This window comes from Dendrobates tinctorius, unplaced genomic scaffold (genome assembly GCF_039654945.1).
Source record: "Dendrobates tinctorius isolate UK_male_01 unplaced genomic scaffold, ASM3965494v1 ptg000030l, whole genome shotgun sequence".
Taxonomy (NCBI): Eukaryota; Metazoa; Chordata; class Amphibia; order Anura; family Dendrobatidae; genus Dendrobates; species Dendrobates tinctorius.
Genome location: NW_027361698.1, coordinates 26,544,585 through 26,567,647, shown reverse-complemented (window position 1 = coordinate 26,567,647; position 23,063 = coordinate 26,544,585). Strand labels below are relative to the sequence as shown.

The following is a 23,063-nucleotide window of genomic DNA, read 5'->3' as shown; positions in this document are numbered from 1 at the left end:
ATACCTCAGAAACTTCAGAGCAGGGTACTGGATCTGGCGCATGAAGCTCATCAAGGGGTCGTGAAAACGAAGCAGCTACTGCGGGAGAAAGTGTGGTTTCCCGGACTTGACAAAAAGGTGGAGGCACTCGTTGAAACATGCATACCGTGCCAAGCCACTACAGTTGCCCATAGACGTGCACCATTACAAATGACACCCCTGCCAGCCGGCCCATGGATAGCTGTTAGCATCGATTTCTGCAGTCTACCGGATAGCTCCTATCTGCTGGTGATCATGGATGACTTTTCAAGGTTTCCAGTCATCGAACATGTTTCTACAACCTCGGCCAAGGCTGTTTTACCAAAATTAGACAAGATCTTCTCGGCATATGGCATACCGGAGATCATGAAATCTGACAATGGACCGCCTTTTAATAGCACAGACTTTCAGTCCTTCGCAACCTACCTGGGTTTCACACACCGGAAAATAACTCCTTGCTGGCCTCAGGCCAACGGTGAAGTCGAACGATTCATGCAATCGCTTAACAAGACCCTAAGGATTGCTACCATGGAGCACAAGGACTTACAGCAAGAGTTGAACGCATTCCTCAGACAGTACAGGGCTACACCCCACTCTACAACGGGAATACCACCTGCAACGGCACTGTTCAACAGGCCCTTACGGGTCAAACTTCCAAGCATTCCAGCAATCTCCGTCCAGACCCCGATTTCTATTAATGACTCCATATCAAAGGAAAAGATGAAACGGTATGCAGATAAGCGCAACCATCGAGGCAGACAGCCGGCAATACAGGTGGGCGATTGGGTCCTGGCACAAAGGTTAAAAGCGACTAGCAAGTTTGCGTCACAGTACTATCCGGAACCCTTTCAAGTTATAGGTGTTAAGGGCACCATGGTTACTGCCCGGAATCAAAGTCGTCAGGTCACACGAAATGTGTCCCACTTTAAAAAACTCCGGGGCCACGTCCCAAAAACCACGCCTATTGAGGAAGCGGAGAGCGACGACTTCCTGCCAGAGACTGGAGATGCCTAACAGGGGATGTCTCCTGGGATACTCAGGGCTTATCTGGTGATGGTCCGTCTCACCGCTATCCGACTAGGACCTATCGCCGACCACCTGCCCACCTTACAGACTATGTTCTGCAGTGAGACTTAATGTTTGAACGACAATATTCTTCCAATGTTTCAGGTTTTTTTTGTTGTGAGAAAAGAAGAGGTGTGATGTTGTCACATCTCCTGTTGTTTGTGGGCTGTTGCCCTTGTTTGCATTCTTTGCCTAGTAACAGTGATGTAGGGGAGAGGAGGAGTCAGAGGCAGGGACGTGGAGAGGAAGGAGGAAGTAAGGAATAAAGAAAAGCACGGCCTAGCAGCCAAGCACCAGCACATCAGTGTACGTCTCTGAATTCTTTATCGCCGACATCACGACACTACACTCTCTACACCATAATAAAGGAGGCTTTGCCCCTTCCCATTACATCATCCCTCACAATAGAAGCTACATTCTAGATACAGCACAGCTATGCTGACAGGATGCCAGCTGAGAGTTTGCACTTTACATGTAAATTTGGAAATAACTTTTCAGTTTTAAGATAAAGTGGTAAGTGCAAAATCAATATAAACATAAAAGTACTAGAACTGATAATGGTTATTTTGCTTGCTTATGTAAATGAATAGTTTCATGGAAAAATAGCAATTTTTGGAAACATTTTTAAAAAACAATGATAAAACTCGAAATAGAATTCTAGAATTTGAGAGCTTACTTAAAACTGATTTATCAATCAAATCATTGTGAACTGTATAAGTCCATATTTTAGAAAATTATGTTATTAAAAGGTAGCATTTCAAATCATAAGTATGAGTTACAAGCTAAATGATGAGTTGAGATCGTAAAAATAGAATAATGGTACTAAGTGGAAGTGCTAATAAACACTCACCACATGAACATATTCTTTTTTTGCTTCTTTTCCGAGCTGTTGAAATTTATACGGACTTATGTCAATCAAAGACGTCACGTGTCCATGGTAGGCGCTAAAACAACAAATGACAAAAGTTTAATATGTAAAATAAACTTACTAAGCAAACAAAAGTGAACGTTCTACTGTATAATGACATTTAAAAACCTACTGGTCAAGGGTTATCACATCATGGTGTCCAGAGAATTGGCGTGCCAAACGTAAAGCTAGGTCATTTGCTTCTGACCTGCAAGAGACAGTTTAACAAATAAGGGGTGTAATACCTTTGTGAAAAGTGTTTCAGAAAAATGAGAATTAAACTCACACTAGCATATAAAAAATTGTCCGTTTTTCATCCAGAAAAAAAGGACGATTTTTTTAATCTGTATTGTCATCTATGCTATCCGTTGTTATACAGCTGCAGTAATTACAATTTACAAGAACAAATACAATTTCCGATTTTAAACAATTGCAATGTATCCATAAAAATTAGATGCTATATGGATGCTCCACAAGGGATCTGGGTTCACCCATAAACTTGAGTTGGTGAGTCTAATCCGAACTATGGAAGATAACAGTGAATGTTGCACTTTTCTTCACAAGGACATTCAGTCCTTGTGAAGAAAACAGCTACCTGAACAACACTACTGAATTGTATTTTTTCTAGTACTGTCCGTTTTTTTCATGAACAACACTTGGATTGTGTGAGCATCACCTTAGACCACACATGGCAAACTCTGGCCCAAGGGCCAAGTCTGGCCCTCAGGATGATTATATTTGGTCCATGACACTGGAGACTATGAGGCCATTATACTGTAAGGAGGACTATGTGAGGCCAATTATACTGTATAGAGGACTATGAGGGGCCCATGCAGTCCTGCATGGAGGACGATGTGGGGTTCATTGTACTGTATGGAGTACTATGTGGGGCCCATTTTAATGTGTGGAGTACTATGTGGGGCTCAATATTCTATATGGACGACTATGTGGGGCCCTTTATACTGTATGGAGGACTATGTGGCACCCATTATTCTGTATGGAGGACTATGTGGGGCCCATTATTCTGTATGGAGGATTATGTCGGGTCCATTATTCTGTATAGAGGACTATGTATGGCCTATTATTCTGTATGGAAGACTGTGTGTGGCCCATTATTGCATGGAGGACGATGTGGGGCTCATTGTACTGTATGGAGTACTATGTGGGGCCCATTTTAATGTTTGGAGTACTATGTGGGGCTCAATATTCTATATGGACGACTATGTGGGGCCCTTTATACTGTATGGAGGACTATGTGGCACCCATTATTCTGTATGGAGGACTATGTGGGGCCCATTATTCTGTATGGAGGATTATGTGGGGTCCATTATTCTGTATGGAGGACTATGTATGGCCTATTATTCTGTATGGAAGACTGTGTGTGGCCCGGAAGACGGTGTGTGGCCCATTATTCTTCATGGAGGACTAGGTGGGGTCCATTATTCTGTGTAGAGGACTTTGTGGGACCCATTATACTTTATAGGTTTCTGTGTGAGTGGATCACACTTGGGATATCATACTATGATGGATCACCATACTTTGCTGGGAGGTACAGTAAGGTCATCATACTGTGCGTGTGGAGGGTACTGTGGAATAATACACTGTGTGGGTATCATACTGTGTTTTGGGGGCAGTTTTGTTGGCATCATAATTTTTTTGCTGTATTATTTATTAATTCTAGGCTTTTTATCCTTTGTTATTACATGTTTAAATTAAGTCATTGGGCCATATGTGTTTTACTGCTCTTATATAGCATATTATTCCAGTATGTCCCATATAAAATGTAGTTTATTTGTAGGACAAGTTTTTTAAGTTTGTGGCCATGTGATCCATATGAAAAGTTTCATAGTTATATTTAATAATAAGGAAAAACTTCCTCAACTGCAGACATTTTTAATAGATATGAAGGTTGGCTCACAACTTTGTCTAAGTTTTTAATTTTGGCCCTCTGTGTATTTGAGTTTGACACCCCTGCCTTAGACTATCAAGTCAACTATGTAAACCCATCACATATATGACAATACATATACTGCTTGGTATCACAAAAAATGAGATATGAATTACTTATTTGCAGTAGTTGGTAACATTTTATTATATGTTTTACTCCTGATTTTGCCTTAAAGCGGTTGTGCAGTCAAAATCGATATGTCTTCAGTCACTCTGTGTGACTGCAGACTTATGAATCCCCCAATGCATGCACTATGCACTGCAGGGATTCATCGGTTTCAGACCGGGGAACGGTGGATATGTATGACTTATACATACACCTGGCAAGTGGGTGTGGCTTCTTTTGCATACACTTGTATGGAGCGAGGCCGCGCCCTCTAGTCGGACACGCCCACTGGCCGTCCGCGTCACTAGACAGGGCGCTGCTTCAGCTCTATACAAGTGTATGGAACGAGGCCGCACAAACTGGATAGAGTATGTATAATTTATACATATGCTGTTTCCCAGTCTGAAACTGGCAAATCCCAACAGCACACAGTGTTCGCGCTGGGGGGGATTCATACTTATCGGTTTTGACCGGACAACCCCTTTAAAGTAACCACTGAGCATTGAATATATTCAAGTCTATCTGTCCCTGCCCTCAATCATGTTCTATGATATCCGCATGAAAAAGAGGCCAGACTGAAAGGCCTTGGCTGCACTGTTGTACCTACAGTGTCACATTTGTTCATGGACTGTATCTGCTATTGTATCTTAGCTCCATTAAAATGACCAGTGCTGACCTGCAATATCTCACACAACCAGTGGACCACTGTGGTAGTGCTTTGTATTCCTTTAAAACCTTTTTCAATCAGTGAAGTCTTTATGTATTTAACTCCCGCAAAAATTGGTGGGATCTCCAAACAAGTATCAAATTGTCTCTAAATATGTTACGGAGTTTTGCCATCCAGGAGAAAAATGTTTAGAGTTTGTTTTTTCCATTCTTCACACCCTGGCTACCAATAATGTAGTTTCTCTCACTACTTTTGTGGTAGCAAGATAATACAGTAGAAAATTGATACCACACAATGATGTATACTTTATAAAAATATACTTTATTGAAACATAAAAACAAAGTACACAAGAAAAAATGCTGGAAAGTAAAAAATGAGGGACTACACGTCCATGGAATCTCACATCACAGCACTCCAATTCACCAACATAATAATGTAATAATGTATAAGACCATTGCACATACTTATCTGAATGAGTCACCTAACAAGGTAAATCACATAGCAAAAAATTAAGAAACGCTCCAGCAATATTCCCTAGTAAAACGTGTACCCACAACGGGTGTACCTATATCTAAATGTCAGGAAAAATGCCCCGCGTATGTAGAAAGGCAAAAGTTACCCTATTAATAGGTGCAAACCCATATAGATAGACCTGAAATGGGCCATCAAGGATGGAGGTAAGTATAGTAAATGATGGACGGATCCATACCTGTGTGTGCTGGTGGAGATGCGTGAACGTCCCTCTGCCCCGACTCGTGTTTCGCACATCTTCCTCGGGAGGCGTGTCAGGGCAGGGGGAGATCCAGTATAAATACTAATACCGCTTGTGTGACTAATTAAAAATTGCCTAAACCTGTGTTCACTATAGCTGCTGTATGAAGCAGCTAAAGGCGCCTGCGTAGCGTGAAGGTGAAGGTCCTGTTCGAAGTCCTAATACTGAGGCGTTCATGGCGCATGCACGGTATCACGTGAGACATAATAGCTAATAGGAGCGATATTTTGCGGTCACATGGTCCGGTAACGCCAGGTCATCAAAGGAATTGTGCGCCCCCGAGTCATTAATTAAGACCACTTTACATCCTCCGGCATCTCCGTATACCCCGCATGCGTATGCGGATCTCCCCCGTATGCGGATCTTACCTCCATCCTTGATGGCCCATTTCAGGTCTATCTATATGGGTTTGCACCTATTAATAGGGTAACTTTTGGCTTTCTACATACGCGGGGCATTTTTCCTGACATTTAGATATAGGTACACCCGTTGTGGGTACACGTTTTACTAGGGAATATTGCTGGAGCGTTTCTTAATTTTTTGCTATGTGATTTCCTTTGTTAGGTGACTCATTCAGATAAGTATGTGCAATGGTCTTATACATTATTACATTATTATGTTGGTGAATTGGAGTGCTGTAATGTGAGATTCCATGGACGTGTAGTCCCTCATTTTTTACTTTCCAGCATTTTTCTTGTGTACTTTGTTTTTATGTTTCAATAAAGTATATTTTTATAAAGTATACATCATTGTGCGGTATCAATTTTCTACTGTATTATCTTGCTACCACAAAAGTAGTGATAGTGTTCTGTTGTGTATTACCTGTTAAAGGGTTAATGATATGTTTTGGGCAATATCTGTGATTAAATGTAGTTTCTGTGTAGTTACATTGGTCCCATATGTTAGGGGCTCCCATTGAACATGCACCCCATAGCAGCTGCATGGTCTGCCACTATGATATGTACACCATTGGTTGCTCTTTTTCTTATAGTATTAGCAGTCAAACAATATGTAGACAGGACGTGCTTGGCCTGAAACAAAATGTTCTTCACGCTCTACTATTCAAGAAAATAGATACCGGTAATTTTAATTGTGGCCTACGGGATGGGTACACCTTAAACACATATTTCACATAGGCCTGTTCACGTTGAGGGTGTTACCAGCCCCTAAGCCAGAGATAATATGTAAAGATTAAGAACTATGTTTGCTTATATTTTTTATTAGGTGCACTTTTTAGATCACTTGAACTATTTCTGACTCATTGTATTACTACAAATCCACTGTTATTGCTTTTTTTTATTTTAGTGCTATACTTGAACAAAGGGAATTAGAGAATGGCACATTTACTGTATATGCTCTATTGTAAGACATATTTGAGAGCATTTTCTTATAATAAAGATACACTTTAAATGTATTATTTTAGGCTTACTGGGCTCATTGTAGCCTATTTAGGTAAAAGAGAACCTGTCACCTGTTCAATAAAATTGAGTTAATTACCTTGTAAAAGCTCCCCTAATTCTGCCACTTTTACCCATTTTGTGCTGCATTGCTCCATTGCAGCAATATTTACACCTGTTGCTTTTGGAGTCAATATGAGAAATGCCTACTTGTAGCTCAACAGGGCCTTTCTTTAGAGTCTTCTCGTGGCACGCACTATCACCTCTCCTTCCTAGACTAAGATCAGCTCCCGAGTTGTGATTGGCAGCATCTGGAAAGGAGGAGGGAAAGCACACGCCCCTAGAGAAGACTATAAATAATTTCCCAGTTGAACTATGAGTAGAGATTTCACATAGTGTGCTACAAAATATTTAAATGTGAATATATCTACAATGGAGCGATGTAGCTCAAATGGAAAAAGAAAAGCAGAATCAGGGGAGCTCAGGGATTTTTGCAAGGTATTTAACTCAATTGTTTTGAGCAAGTGAAAGGACCTTTTTAACTGTCTGTGTGAACCAACCCCAGGGGGAAGGTATGGGGCAAGTTACTGGTTAGTAACTATATAATTGTAGATTATGGGTCATTTTTTAGCATATTATTGAGCTTAACTATCTTAGGTGCTACGGAGCAGAGATGTTTTTTATTGTCTCACATTCCAATGCTCTGTGGTTGGCAAAGAAGAAAATCAATATTAAGAAAGAGATAGCACATGGTGGGGATGGGAGGAGGGGGGGTTCTTTTTTTTTTGGTTAAGTGTTAAATTCATGGTATTTGTTGGATATCATTGCCTGTATGTAGTACTGTGCATTTAATAGACAGAGTTTAAAAAAAAAAAAGAAAGAGCCTATATTTCTATTGCTATCTCGTTTTCTCAGTGACTATCAGAATCATTTGTAAAACCTTATCAATGGTTTCAGCGAACTGTGTACTTGAAAGTGTAGGTTCAATACGAGGGTTAATATTGTACATGAAACTTTCTTTCCCACCCAAAGCCCAAATTTGCACAATTTCCTCAACCAGTTCTGTCTGCAAATTGGGGACATGACTGGGTTCATTTGCAGCTCTGTACACACATCTGCGACATGGATAGGTGAAGGATCAGCTATTAAAACAAGTACTGTCTCATCCACAAAATAGATAAGATTAGTGCGTGTTGCGATTTTAATGGTCCATGTGCAAAATCTCTGATGTGCACGGGCGCATTGGCTTAAAGGGAACCTGACAGCTGATACATCCTGCCTGCTCCATAGGTGGCATTTATCAGTCACTGGCTGCATGATTTCAGAAAATATGGTTCATTCTGGATTACTGCTGTGTTTTGGAGAAAACCATCTTTTCAAAGGTGACGGGGACTGTCAGTCAGACCGGCGATGTCTCTGGTGGCTTCTCCCCGCCTTGAGAAATGTCACTCAATGGGAGTGGGCAGGGAGAAGCCGCCAGGGACCACCTGGTTTCCTGTGAAGCTCTGTCCCAGGTGACTGTGAAGGTACTGTCACACTTAGCGATGTACCAGCGATTCCGACCAGCGATATGACGCGGTCAGGATTGCTGGTACATCGCTAAGTGGTCGCTAGTGAGCTGCCACACAGGCAGATCTCACCAGCGACATCGCTGGGGACGGGGGTCGCTACTTACCTGTCACACTTGGCGATCCTGCGTCCTCCCGCCCAGCTCCACGCTCATCACTCGTCTCTCCTCAGGAAGCGCCGCAGGAAGCTTATCACGAGAAGCGTCCCAGGACGTTCTCACGCGATCAGCGATAACCAGCGGGGGAGCCGTTCATAGGTAAGTATCACACACAGCGATATCGCTAGCAATATCGCTGTAACGTCACAAGTTATAGCGATATTGCTAGCGATATCGCTTAGTGTGACAGTACCTTTAAACTATGCTTTTCTCTGAAACATATATGTCTGGAATCATGCAGCCATTGCCATTGTGAGTGGGAAGCATGTATCAGATATCAAGCTTCTATTAAATTGATATTGTTACTGTGCAGACCATTGTTTAAATAGACAGCACTATCATAAATACATTCATGCGAATATAGCCAAATAATAATAATTTTATAATTCAGCTTAAAAGGAGTAGGCTGGTGATAAAGGGGTATTTCTAACTTTTTAAACATGACTAACGTGATAGCAGTAAAGTCATCGATGTGTTTGCTTAACATACTGTACATTCCTGGGTCATTTGGGGACCTTATTTTAGGATTTTCAGGTTTATCTAGTGCTTTTCCTGTTTTACCAAATTTGTCAAATAACATGAATGTTTTTCAATGAATATCTTTTTTTCCTCATTGCAGTAGATAAATCTCACCACTTTCTAACAACAGAGCCTCAGCTGGCAAATGAAAGCCTTAGAATTGTACACTCTAATGGACCTCTGACACCACCACTTAGATTTTATTGAAGGTCAAACATACCCCAAAACTTACAGTTGTGGTGAATATGCAAATTGTCTCTTCAGAGAGGAAGAGGACTAGAACTCTAGTGCCACCTATAGGAAGTAGCAAGCCTAAAAGTCAATGTCGACCCTTTAACGAGCATTATCACATGACTTAAGATAAAAGCCAAAAGTTGTGGCGGAGAGACTTTGTGAAGCTTTTCTTTAAATTATGCTATTAATGTCAATAGTAATAATCACATAAATATCTTCATTTAGTTTAGGGAGGTGTGGGAAAAAAGCTGAAAAGTATGAATTCTTTAAAAAAATATAATTACGATCCATGTGTCTGATTGGCTCCAAATTTATTCTACAGCAAGACAATGACCCCAATCCTACAGCCAATGTCATTAGAAACTTCAGTGTAAAGAAGAGCAAAGAGTCCTGGAAGTTATGATTTGGCCCTTTTAGAGCCCTGATCTCAACAACATCAAATCTGTGTTGGATTTCATAAAGATACTTTGCACAATCCAACATCCACAGAAGATCTGTGGTTAATTCTACAAGATGTTTGGGACAACCTCACTGCCGAGTTCCTTCAAACATTGTCCTCAATTGAACATAGATGAACTGATGCTTCAATGCTGTTCAAAGGCAAAGATTGGTCACACCAAATATTTGGATTTTTCTTTTGATCATTCACTTTGCATTTTGTTAATTGATAAAAATAAACTATTTCTATTTTTAATGCATTCTTACTTTGCTGTGGTTTTCCATTATTACAAACATTTCAACAAAATATCTGGTATGTTGAGAGCTTGAAATATTATTATTAACCATACCCTGAGTTCACAAAGTAGCAGACCGACAGCTTCTCAGGCAGGGTCGCTGTTAGGCGTTCAGCGTACTGGACAAGATTGTCATGCAGGAATCTAGAGTTTGTATTCAGTAACTCCATCTGCTTCACTGCAGCCTTTGTCACCTCAGGATGACTATGTCCAACTGCAAGTGACGAAAGAGATGCATTATTCATAAGCAAGTGCTGCCAAAAGCACACAATGATCCAATGAGATCACACTAACAGTTGTGTTAGACGGTCTAGTGTGTATATGTGTAGATTGACTTACCCTTATATATAATTGATAGACTTACCGTGAGCAACATTATTTATGCAGTCCAGGTATCTTTCTCCTTTCTCATCAAACATGTACTGCCCTTTTGCACAAACAATCTTAATTGGATCTTTTGCAAAAAATACCTTGCAAGATGGTCTGAAAGGGAATAAATAATATAATTAAACACCCTTTTATCCAAGCTGCTCTCTGATATAAGGAATAAATCAGTAAAAACCATAGCACTCTTTCCAAAAGTGTTAGCTGTCCAAAGGCTAGCTCATTGCTAAGGTAATTATTGGGGCAGATGACACAGACCCTATATGATGGTACATGGTGTCTATAAGACTGTGGGGCACATGAAATTACTTTTAGGAAAGAGTTGCTTCGTAACATGGCATACATATAAAATTGGATGCATATGGGGTACAATATGAGCTAATAGCAATATACGGGCACTGTATTACAGATCCATATAACATGGATACATACTGGGGCGGATGATAATGAGAGCACTCTGGGCTTTCGCCTGGGGCACAGACCTTGGGAGAGGGAGAGGCGAGATTGCCCTCATTGTAAGAGTTTTTGCTAACATTCTTGGTGGTGGCCTTCATTGCCCGGCAAGGCTTGTTCCTGAAGCTCCTCAGCTTGCAATAGAGAATCTACAGGTGGAGCTTTCTCTATGACTTGGGGTGAAAAAGCAAGAAGTGGTCGGCACTTCGTGTTCCAGTGTGGTGCTCTTGGAGGAAGTATAAATGGAAAGGCATAGAATCCTGGCACTCAAGTATTGAGTAGTATCTGTTTTATTGCAATGAAAGCAAATCCATAGATTTTTCAGCCCACCCCAAGCTTTTATCAAAGCTTTCTCTATGACTCATCTTTGATGATTATGAAATTTAGCAGGTACCCACTAGCCACAGAAGGAAGGAAACAGAGCTGCAGAGATTATCTGGAGAGGTGATTCTTTTTTTTTAATTTAAAATGAATGACTGGAGATATGGGAGAGGACAAGTATTATAAGGAATTGGAAGACATGAAAGTATAACAAAGTGGGAGTGGGTGCTGGGAAAAGGACATGAAAGTAAAAACTGGGAGTAGAAGCTGGGAAAGAGAAAATAAAAAGTGGGAGTGGGGATGTGATGGAGGACATAAAAGTATAGTGAATTAGGGGAGCAGGAGGAGAACAGTGGTGGGGGGTTAAAGATGCAGGAGAGCGATTGGTAAAGAATTGGGGGAACGAGTGGTTAATCAATATATATTTTTATTGGCCTAGAGAAAAATGGCTAATTACATGTAGTTGGGGGGGCACAATGCTGACATCACTGACATTGCTTAGATTAGATGTAAGCATATGGGGCCTGATTCACCATTTGCATTTTTAAGTCACTTTTCTTTTATGTCTTGTGGTATTCTTTGTGCCAATTTTTCAAAAACAGAAATATAGACCGCATACTCTGCTACCTTTTTTGTTATTGTTTAGCACACAAAAGTTTCATGTTTCACAAAATGGCAAAAAAAATTGCAGCACTTTTGCGACTTTTTGAAAAGTCGCTAAATAATGAATCAGGCAAAAACATCACAAAATATTAACCTCTGCCCACAATAAAGACCTAAAAAGATACAAAAAAATGCAAAACAGGCAACCACATATTAAATAGACTTAAAAAAGGAGCAAGAGTAAAGAGGAATACTGTGCAAACACAAAAAAAGATTAAAAACACTAAAATCCAAGACAAAAAACTGGTACAAATGCATGGTACCATGGGCCATGGTCTTAATTTGTAGATGAGATCGCTTTAAACCAAGGCTCTAATTCGTCTTTTGTTTTTGTTTCTTAAGTAACTTTCCTTTTTTGTCTTGTGGCATTTGTTCTCATTTTTTGTGCAAAATTATTTAACATGGCACATGCAGTTAATGAATCTGGTGCTTGTTCAAACATGGTCTTTTTTCTGTTCTGCGCTATTTTTGCAACTGTTTAGTGCAAAAGCATAACATTTTGCAAAATGCACCAAATTACTAGTGCACTCAAAAATACACCGGTGGGGACTGGAGTGGAATTGCAGCAAATTTTTATAATGTCACAATTGGTGAATCAGGAAAAACATCTAGAATTGCAAAACTTTCCCAACAAAGCCGAAAGCTAAAACAGACCTAAAAAAGGATGCAAATAGAATAACTGAATTGGGTGTAAACAAAAAAAAGCCAAACCACGCTAAACTAGGCAAAAACAGGCACAAGGGCAATAATGAATCAGGGTTTAATTAATTTTGCTTTTAAATATACAGTGCTTTAAATATAGGTGCTACAATGCCAAGCTATGTCTGGGCTTTACTTCCTGAGGAAACAATGAAACCGAAATTGAAGACCATAAATATTACTAGTAGTGACAATACATAACGTCTCCTCTCATTTTCAGACTTTGAACATTTTTAGTGGTTTATCTAACATGTTCAGACTGGTTGAAGGGTACTAAACAATTCTAATCAGCTGTCACAGAAGATAATGACTAGACAAAAACTATAAACTTTCTCTAATAACAGGAAACCAGTCCAAAAGTTTTATCCAAACTTTCCACTTTTGTTGACAGCAGAACTTTTCCTCGAACAAGAAAAAAATGCAAAAAAAAAAAAACGAGTCACTGACTTCATCTTATTGTGACAAGTTTCTATGATGATTTGCACTGTATGTGTTTTTTACGCTTTCTTCTATGTGTTAGGAATATATGTCAGACAGGTTATTCACATCTGCTTTCCGCAGTTCTGTCACTGTTGACAGCAAGACTTTATTTTTGACAGTTTGTAGCAATATTCTTTCTGTAAAAAAAACCAATAGAGACTGAAAGGTGTTTCCTGGGACTATTTTTTTTTCATGGGTCTAAAGGGCCTGTCACACTAAGAGATATCGCTAGCAATATCGCTATAACTAGTGACGTTATAGCGATATTGCTAGCGATATCTCTGTGTGTGATACTTACCTACGACCGGCTCCCCCGCTGGTTATCGCTGATCGCGCGAGAACATCTAGGACCGTTTCTCGTCGTCAGCTTCCTGCGGCGCTTCCTGCTGTGACGACGAGCGACGCGTGGAGCCGGGCGGGAGGACACAGGATCGCCTCGTCTGACAGGTAAGTAGCGACCCCCGTCTCCAGCGATGTCGCTGGTGAGATCTGCCTGTGTGGCAGCTCACTAGCGACCACTTAGCGATGTACCAGCAATCCTGATCGCGTCATATCGCTGGTCGGGATCGCTGGTGCATCGCTAAGTGTGACAGTACCTTAAGAATTGACAGGCAGGCAGATGCTAAGTATCTGACTGTTTTGCGTGCTGCCGACTCAGAGCAGTCAAAGACTTCTCCTGCCAGCGATTAAGGTGCTTCATGTCAACAGAGCAGCTCTTCCTTTTCCAGGCTGCTCTGTGGATGGGGAATGACTGCCAGTGTTATGGTGATTGACATCCAGGTTCCTGCATTTATGCAGGGGGGACCTGACTTACGATCAGCATGACAATGACAGGGGTAGATAAGCAGCTGCTCTCTCGAGGTGATGTCACCGGATGATGCAGAATTGCCGGCAGGAGCGGTCTGTGACTGCTGTGAGCCAGCAGAGATCAGCGCCATGCACCTACCTGCCCGTTAGTTCTAAAGGTACTGTCACACTTAGCGATGTACCAGCGATCCCGACCAGCGATATGACGCGGTCAGGATCGCTGGTACATCGCTAAGTGGTCGCTAGTGAGCTGCCACACAGGCAGATCTCACTAGCGACATCGCTGGGGACGGGGGTTGATACTTACCTGTCACACCAGGCGATCCTGCGTCCTCCCGCCCGGCTCCACGCGTTGCTCGTCGTCACAGCAGGAAGCGCCGCAGGAAGCAGACGACGAGAAAAATACTCGTCTATAAGATTAATTGATCTTTTGTATTGCTCAAAAATAAATCATCGTTATCATCGGTGCATTGACCTGTGAAAACAGGACTCGAGCTACCGAGAACCATGACAACCTATTTGTACTGAAGATCTATTACAGATCGCACAGTGTGCATCATTTTCTTTGGTCTAAACATTCATTTAAATGACTGCTGATCAGTAAAGGTTTTGTATCAAGCTGTCAGTCAGCCCATGAAAATGGACCCTTAGAAGGTACCACAACACAACCAATTATAAATTTGTGTGCTGTTTGGATTAATGTCAAGACTAGTTTGACAGGTGTGAACGAAGAGTAAGCTGAGCAGCAGTACTCAATGTCAAGCAGCAGCCGCAAAAGCAAACAAGATTTTAGGATGTATAAAAAGAGAGATAATATCCCACGATCCCAACGTATTATTACCCCTTTATGAATCACTGGTGAGGCCACATCTAGAATATGGGATCCAGTTTTGGGCTCCACATTTAAAAAGGATAACTCAGAAGTTAGAATCAGTTCAAAGGCAGGCAACTAAATTATTACAAGGGATGGAAGGCCTCTCATATGATGAAAGGTTGGAATAATTGGGCTTGTTTAGCTAAGAAAAAAGTTGCCTCTGAGGAGATGTCATTTACATGTACAAATACTTATGTCGTCAGTACAGAGGACTGGGGCATGACTATTTCCTTCTAAAGATCATAGTAAGGACCAGGGGGCACTCATTACGGGTGGAAAAAAGGTGATTACAACAGATAAATAGGAAAGGGTTCTTTACAGTTAGAGCAGTCAGACTGTGGAATGCCGAACACAAGAGGTAGTAATGGCAAACACTGTAACAGCTTTAAAAGAAAGGGCTGGATGATTTCCTCAATACACATAAGATTGAAGGTTATACTTAAACTAGAAATAGGCCTGATGCTATTGCATTGGGAGTGCTGTGAAATGAACATCCGCCGGCGGGCGGCTCAGCCAATGAGCGGTGCCGCGCGACTTGGGAGGAGGATTTGAATCCCCCACCCCACCAGCTGAGCCAATGAGCGGTGCAGGATTCATATCCCACGCCCCGCCGGCTGAGCCAATGAGCTGTGCCTCACAGGATTTTTATGCATTCATGGCCCTCTCACCCCCCAATCCTGGTATGCATAGTCCTCTCACCCCCCAATCCTGGTATGCATGGTCCTCTCACCCCCCTATCCTGGTATGCATGGTCCTCTCACCCCCCTATCCTGGAATGCATGGTCCTCTCACCCCCCTATCCTGGTATGCATAATCCTCTCACCCCCTTATACTGATATGCATGGCTCTCTCACACCCTATCCTGGTATGCATGGTCCTCTCACCCCCCTATCCTGGTATGCATTGTCCTATCACCCCCTAATCCTGGTATCCTGGTATGCATGGTCCCCTCACCCCCCTATCCTAGTATGCATGGTCCCCTCACCCCCAATCCTGATATGCATGGTCCCCCCTCATCCCTATCCTGGTATGCATGGTCCCCTCACCCCCAATCCTGTTATGCATGGTCCTCTCACCCCTCTATCCTGGTATGCAAGGTCCCCTCACCCCCTATCCTGGTATGCATGGTCCTCTCACCCCCATATTCTGGTATGCATGGTCCTCTCACCCACCTATCCTGGTATGCATGGTCCTTTCACCCCCTATCCTGGTATGCATGGTCCTCTCACCCCCTATCCTGGTGTGCATGGTCCCCTCACCCCCCTATCCTGATGTGCATGGTCCCCTCACCCCCCTATCCTGGTATGCAAGCTACCCCTCACCCCCCTATCCTGATATGCATGGTCATCTCACCCCCAATCCTGATATGCATGGTCCTCTCACCCCCCAATCCGATTATGCATGGTCCCCTCACCCCCTATCCAGGTGTGCATGCTACCTCTCACCACCCTATCCTGATATGTATGGTCCTCTCACCCCTATTAAACTGCACACAAACAAAAAAAACCAAAACATTTATACTCACCTTTCTTCCCTGTGCTCCAGCGCTGTCCCATCCTGCCGGAGGGCGGGGAGGAGCGCCGGTGTGCGCGCATGCCCATACCGCACTGTCCGGTGCCATACTGCTGAAGGCACACTGCAAATGTGTCTTCTGTAAAATGTCGCCGGATAGCGCTATGCGCATGCGCAATTCCGACACCGCACTCCTGCCCCGGTCTCTGGTGAGAATAGAAGCACCGCGGCAACGCTCCTCCCGGTCAGGTAAGTATGTAAGTAAGTAAGCCCCCGCCGGCTGAAGCAATGAGCGGTGCCGCACGGGACTTGAATCCCCCGCCAAGCCTCAGCCGGCGGGCGGCTCAGCCAATGAGCGAAGGCAGGCTGCTCAGCCAATGAGCGGAGCTGCGCGACTTTGGCGGGGGATTTGAATCCCACGTGGCAACGCTCATTGACTCAGCCGGAGGGCGGGGGATTTGAATCCTGGCCGCCATATCGGAATACCCATAACTTGGGTGTTCCAATATGTCAGTCGGCGTAGTTCCAGCCACGGTAGGTTGTGGGATAGTGACACAATTGCCAGAAGCTGTGACAGAGCCGATTGGCAATTATATATTAGATTAGTGACAAATGTACAATTGGTGGAGAAAGGTTGAACTTGATGGACCTAGTTCTTTTTTCAACCTATATAACTATTTAACTATGTATGTAACTATGTAAGATAAAGAATGCTTATGTGTCTAAAAGGTCTTATATGTACATTATTCTAGATTATTATAGATATTAGAGATTAACAAAACAATTTGCAGGATATCAGTAGTCCAAAATCACTGTACAAGAACACTGTGAATTGCTTCGTACCTGCCGGATTTTCTGCTGTCTCATCTGATTTGTGGTACTGAGGCTTTGTCATCATTGTGACATGATGCATATTTGATGTTATGGTGGGTTTGCTTTTCAGAATCGGCACCGGGGATGCTGCTGGTTCGAGGTCTACAGCCACAGAATATTGATGTGAACACTGGACTATGGTCCTGTGTATTAATCTGCTCATTAGGAATGAGAAGACCCATGGAAGTTTGGGTTCTGCTACTCGACGTGAAATTTAGTCCAAAGTTTGGTTCCAGAACTGTACCCAAACTTGAACCAGAACCTGAACCCCATTATAAACAATGCAGACCAGAACTTTGGATCTGGGAAAAAAAACCCTCTCTTTCTCACACTTTCCCCTCCCAGACTTCCCCCGCAACTCTGAACATTACAACGGAGTTCTAGGGAAAGTCCGTGTTGGGCGTTTTAGAACTAGACACTAACTGTCCAGTACGAAGGTCAAACTTTTAAGTTCGGATTCGCTCATCTCTAGCACTCATCTCTGATAGATACTTTCGTTATTTAATCTTTTATTTATTTTAAGATATCAAATGAATTAAATAGTCCATGCCATCATCGTGCAATGCTATAATAGCTATTCTCATTAATATAAATCACCTGTGATTACTCTAGATGGTAATGAATTTGTAAAGCACTGGCAGACATAATGACAGACCAAGTTTATTCCTGTACTGTATCCACCATTGCTACTATGTGTCTTGTGGGGGTATGGGAACAATAGCTAGGGCAGTCAAAAAGCCTACATCAATTTGAACATTTAAGCCGGGATCACAGGAGCAAATAGTCGCTCATGTCAGAGATTATTCAGAATGTCATGCAGTGTGATTCGATTCTCTCGCATGAAAGAAACACATCACAAGTTTGGAGATGATGGAGAACTTAATTTCTCCATTTTTTCCATTGCCTGTGTCCTGTATGCGTTCTGTCAGAATTCTCCAGAGCCAGCATTGGTAGAGGACAGCTGCTTTTCTACAACTATGCGAGTATCAAAATATGCAAATAAAAAGGTAATAATACACATAATTTGTATCACAAGTCCAAAAAGTCCAGTCTATCAAGATATAAAATTATTTAAAACTGAAAACAAAGACAAGATCAGAATGCCAGATTTGCATTTTTTCAGTTCACAAAAAAATGCAATAAAAATGATAAATTAATAAACACGTCAGCATGGAATGCAAAGAAACAAGTTCTACACAGCTCCATCAAACATAAAAGTGAAAAAGTTACAGTTCTCAGAAAATGGCGGCATAAACAAACCTTTTATTTTTTTTTTACAGATTTCATATTTTTTTCACTGTTAAAATAATAACAATTTTGATTTCTACAGCGCCAACATATTCGGTAGCACTTTATAATTCAGAGAGTACTTGTACAGACAATAAAGACATTACAGAGTAACACAAAATTCAACACATACCAAGGAGTGAGGCTTGAGGGCAGTGCTCGCAGGCTTACCATCTATGCTATATAAAAAAATGTAACTAGTATGATTTTGCTGTATTTTTACTGCTTTAAGAATGCTGTATAAGCAAAACCTGAAAAATTATGGCAGAACTGCAGTTTTTCTTATTTCTCCTCTCATGGACTTACTTTTCTGTTTTCTAGTACTTGATACAACAACATTTATGTTGTCATTCAAAAATACAACTCGTCCTGCAAAAATCAAACTCTTATACAGCTATAACGATGGAAAAATAAAAAACTTATGGCTCTTGGAAGACGGGGAGGAAAAATCGAAAGCAAAGAGTTGAAAACAAAAAAAAAATTGTCTCAAAGGGGTTAAATCACATAAAACAATCTGCATAATCCTACCCTGCCAAAATATGAATAATAGTGAAAATGAAAACACACTAATAAATGTCTGCATGTGAGGATACAGTACACTTATGGAAAATACACGACATAGACTTGGGTTAGGGGAATTACAGAAATCTCAGACTGATTTTTTAAAAAGTTTCCAGGACTTAAAGAGAACTTGTCACATTCTTGAGGCAGTCTGATCTGTGGACAGAGTGATAAAGAAAGAAGTGGAGCAGAATTATATATAGGTTTGTTGGAAAAAAATCTACATATCGTGTATTTTTTCATTGAAATTCCTGGTGTCTGTATGCATAGGAGTCCAGTGGGCGGTCCTACTCAGTGATTTACACAGTCATACAGGGAAGGCAATCAATCACTGAGTAGGACCACCTACTGGCATCATATACATATAAATACCAGGGATTTCATTAAATAAAATTTATCATTTCCCATAAAAATGTACATACTATCTTGTCTGCAGATCAGATACCATTTTCACCATGACAGGTTTCCCTTAACCCCTTCACGATATTTGACTTGAATTTACGTCATCGTCAGGAAGGGGTTCCCAAAAGATGATGTAAATTTATGCCACGGAAATTATGAGGGCACAGAAGCTGTGCCCAATTATCAGCACAAGGAGCTCGTCATAATTTATAGCTGAGCTTCGGCTGTTGCTGCCTAGAGTGCACAGCCGCAGGACATTTAAACCCATAAATGGTGCGATTGAGAGCAATTGAGGATTTTGAAAGCTGCAAGAGACAGATCAGCACCCTTGTGACGTCATTACAAGGGCCCAATCATTGCCATGGCAACCCGAAGTCATCATGATGATCCCTGAATTAGTCAGCTATAGTAAGCCTGTTAGACCATGCTGAGAGTATGGTCCAAGAGGCTTCTGTCATTGCATTGAATTATACCATAAACGATAAACGTAAAAAAAAGTCCTATAGCGTGACTATGTGCAAAAGTAAAAAAAAAAGCAAAACAAAATTGTAAAAATGTATTAAAAAATACTAAAATAAATAAACCAAAAAATAAAAATTTTTAATGTTAGTAGGTATATTTATTATGATATTCTATATTTTCAAACATTAATAAATTGATATATTTTGGATCCTATTGTTCCTTAATTTTATCTATTAGTTTAATTAAAAATACATATTTGGTATTTCTGCATCCAGAGCGACCTGATCTATAAAACTATCACAGTATTTAACCCCTTCAGTGAACTCGGTTAAAATAGATAAAAAAAAAGTGGCTAAAAACTATGCTTTTTCATCATACCACCAAAAAATTGGAATAAAACGAAATCAAAAAGTAAAATGTAAATAAAGTAGTATAGATGAAAACAGCATCTTGTCCCACAAAAAACAAGCTGCTTTACAGCTCCATCAGTGGAGAAAAAAAAACAGTTATTGCTCTTAGAATACAGCGATGATAAAACAATTCTCTGCAATCATACTGACTCAAAAATAAAGCTGTGTTATCACTTTTACCATATGGTGAATGGCATAATGAAAAACAGGAAAAAAAACAAAACAATTTCTGAATTGCTGGTTTTTGTTAATTCTTCCTCCCAAAGATCAAAATAGAAAGCGATCAAAAAATGTCAAGTGCCAGAAAATTACATGTAAAAGTCAGCAGAAATATAGAAAAATTATAGCTGTCAGAATATGGTGATGCAAAAACTTTATTTAGCATCTTTGAGTGTTTTACAGCAACCAACGATAAAAATCTGGTATTGCTGTAATCGCACTGACCCAGAGAATAAATCCATCTAATCACTTGTACTGCAAGAGGAATGGCATAAATAAAGAAATAAAACCAATTCTTAACCTGCTGTTGATTTCTTCATTCTGCCTCTCAATGATTGCAGTAAGGCTCGGCTCACATTTATCCTGCGCTCTGCACTGAGTGCTTACACCAGGGTTTCTGTGTACATCTCTGAAATACATGATTCAGACGGAACCCCCGGCAGAAGATTCCCTATAAATGCGGTCACTTGTCTTTTTTTTCTCTGTTTTGGCATGTTGAAGGCTCTTCAAATGTGACATGGCATCCGAAATTTATACCAGACAAAATTGAGCTCCAGAATTCAGTTGCCACTGATTCCCTTACGAGCTCTGCAATTAGCCCATGCAGTAGTTTTTCCCCCATATGGGGTATCAGTTTACTCAGGAGAAATTGCAAAACAAATTGTACAGTTCACTTTCTTCTGTTAAGCTTGTGAAAATGAAAAATTAAGGACAAAACCAACATTTTTGCTGACGACAATGTATTTTTTCCTTTTCACTGCTTAACGTTATAAAATTCTGTGAAGCACCAGTGGGTTCAAGATGCTCACCACACCTCTAGATAAGTTTCTTGAGGAGTGTAGTTTCCAAAATAAGGTCACTTGTGGAGGTTTCCACTGTTTAGGCACATCAGGGGTCTTAAAACGCGACATGGCATCCGCTATGAATTCAAGACAATTTTGCATTCCAAAAGTAAAATGGTGCTCCTTCTCTTCCAAGCCCTATCATGCACCCAAACAGTAGTTTTCCACCACATATGGAGAATTGGCGTACTCAGGAGAAATTGCATAACCTTTGTGAAAATGCTAAAATTGGGGCTAAATCAACATTTTTGTGGGAATAGGGAAAGTTTTTATTTTTTCCTTCCACATTGCTTTAATTAATGTGAAGTACCTGAAGGGTTAATAAACTTATTGAATGTGGTTTTGAGTACTTTGAGGGGTGAAGTTTTTATAACAAAAAAAGTTTTTAAAAAATTATGCTTATGTTAAGTAGACATGTGATAAATGTTATTTATTATCTATTTTGTGTGAAAAAATGACACTGGTCACAACTGTAAAATCTGGATTAAAGGGAATCTGTCATCACATTTGACCTATCTAAACTATTAGTATGGGCATACAGGTTATAGACTGCTGAAAAATCCTACATGTATGTCTCATATCAGATGTGTTGTTGTTGAGAAATCATGCTTTATGACTTTATGTAAATTCTCTGTTCCAGGCTCTGGGGAGGACACTGCCTGGAAGATAAATCTGCCTCCAGAGCTTACTTAAAGGGAATCTGTCATCAATTTTTTTGCCTATCAGCTGCGGCCACTGGCATCAGGAGCTTATCTACAGCATTCTGCAATGCTGTAGATAAGCCCCCAATGTTACCTGAAGGATAAGAAAAACAAGTTAGGTTATACTCACCCAGGGGCGTTCCGGTTCTGGTTCGGGTCCGGATGGAGTCGCGGTCCGGCGCCTCCCATCTTGCAGCGATGACATCCTCTTCATTCCAGGCTCACTGCTCTGCCCTGTTGAGGGCAGAGCAGATTACTGCAGTGCGCAGGCAAAGAGGTCCTGCGCCTGCGCACTGCAGGACTCTGCTCTGCCTCAACAGGGCAGAGCAATGCACCTGCACAGGAGCCACGTGGGCCAGGAATGAAGAGGACGTCATCGCTGCAAGATGGGAGGCGCCGGACCGGACCACAACTCCCTCTGGACCCGAACCGGACCTGGAACGCCCCTGGGTGAGTATAATCTAACTCTTTTTTCTTCTCTTTCAGGTAACATTGGGGGCTTATCTACAGCATTACAGAATGCTGTAGATAAGCCCCTGATGCCGGTGGCCGCAGCTGATTACCAGTGTGATGTGTAATGGTTACCAGTGTGTAATTGCCACTCTCTCCTGATCTCACTGCAGAGTAACTCTCCCTTTTATTTAAAATAAGGTCTGGAAGCAGAGTTATCTTCCAGGCAACATCCTCCCTATAGCCTGGAAGAGATAATTTACGTATACGAAAAATGTGGATTTCTCCGGAATAAGCTATCAGATCGCAAATATCAAAGTGTCACTTTATTCAGCTTCCTATGACCTACATGCCCATATAGAGGGCTTAGGATGGTTTATCCTACTGGCAGATTCCCTTTAAAGCATATCTGTCACATAATTTCACAATGCAAGTTGTATACATGAATAAATAAATCTCTGATACCTGATGTGATGATGCAATTACTTCTAAAATCCATGTGCATAATAATCCAGCTGTAGAATGAAATCGGTTATGAGTCTAAGTGCATTCAGTCTCCACCAACCCATCT

At 41.2% G+C, this 23,063-nt stretch overlaps 1 protein-coding gene and 1 long non-coding RNA gene across 3 annotated transcripts in view; one reads left to right on the top strand and one right to left on the bottom strand.

Annotated features, from left to right (window-relative positions):
• The window catches only part of LOC141086169 (uncharacterized), a 73,744-nt gene extending 63,846 nt beyond the window's left edge, over window positions 1-9,898 (top strand). For both annotated transcript variants that reach the window (XR_012231527.1, XR_012231526.1), the window contains one exon: window positions 9,681-9,898. This is a non-coding gene — a long non-coding RNA (uncharacterized lncRNA). The remainder of the gene's footprint in view (window positions 1-9,680) is intronic.
• Window positions 1-23,063, bottom strand: part of ETNPPL (ethanolamine-phosphate phospho-lyase) — a 67,339-nt gene that overhangs the window by 34,456 nt on the left and 9,820 nt on the right. Inside the window, exons 2-5 of the mRNA XM_073571978.1 lie at window positions 10,457-10,575; window positions 10,147-10,306; window positions 2,124-2,198; window positions 1,934-2,027 (exon numbers count right to left, since the gene is read on the bottom strand). Coding sequence (XP_073428079.1) covers window positions 1,934-2,027; window positions 2,124-2,198; window positions 10,147-10,306; window positions 10,457-10,575 — 448 coding nt within the window. The remainder of the gene's footprint in view (window positions 1-1,933; window positions 2,028-2,123; window positions 2,199-10,146; window positions 10,307-10,456; window positions 10,576-23,063) is intronic.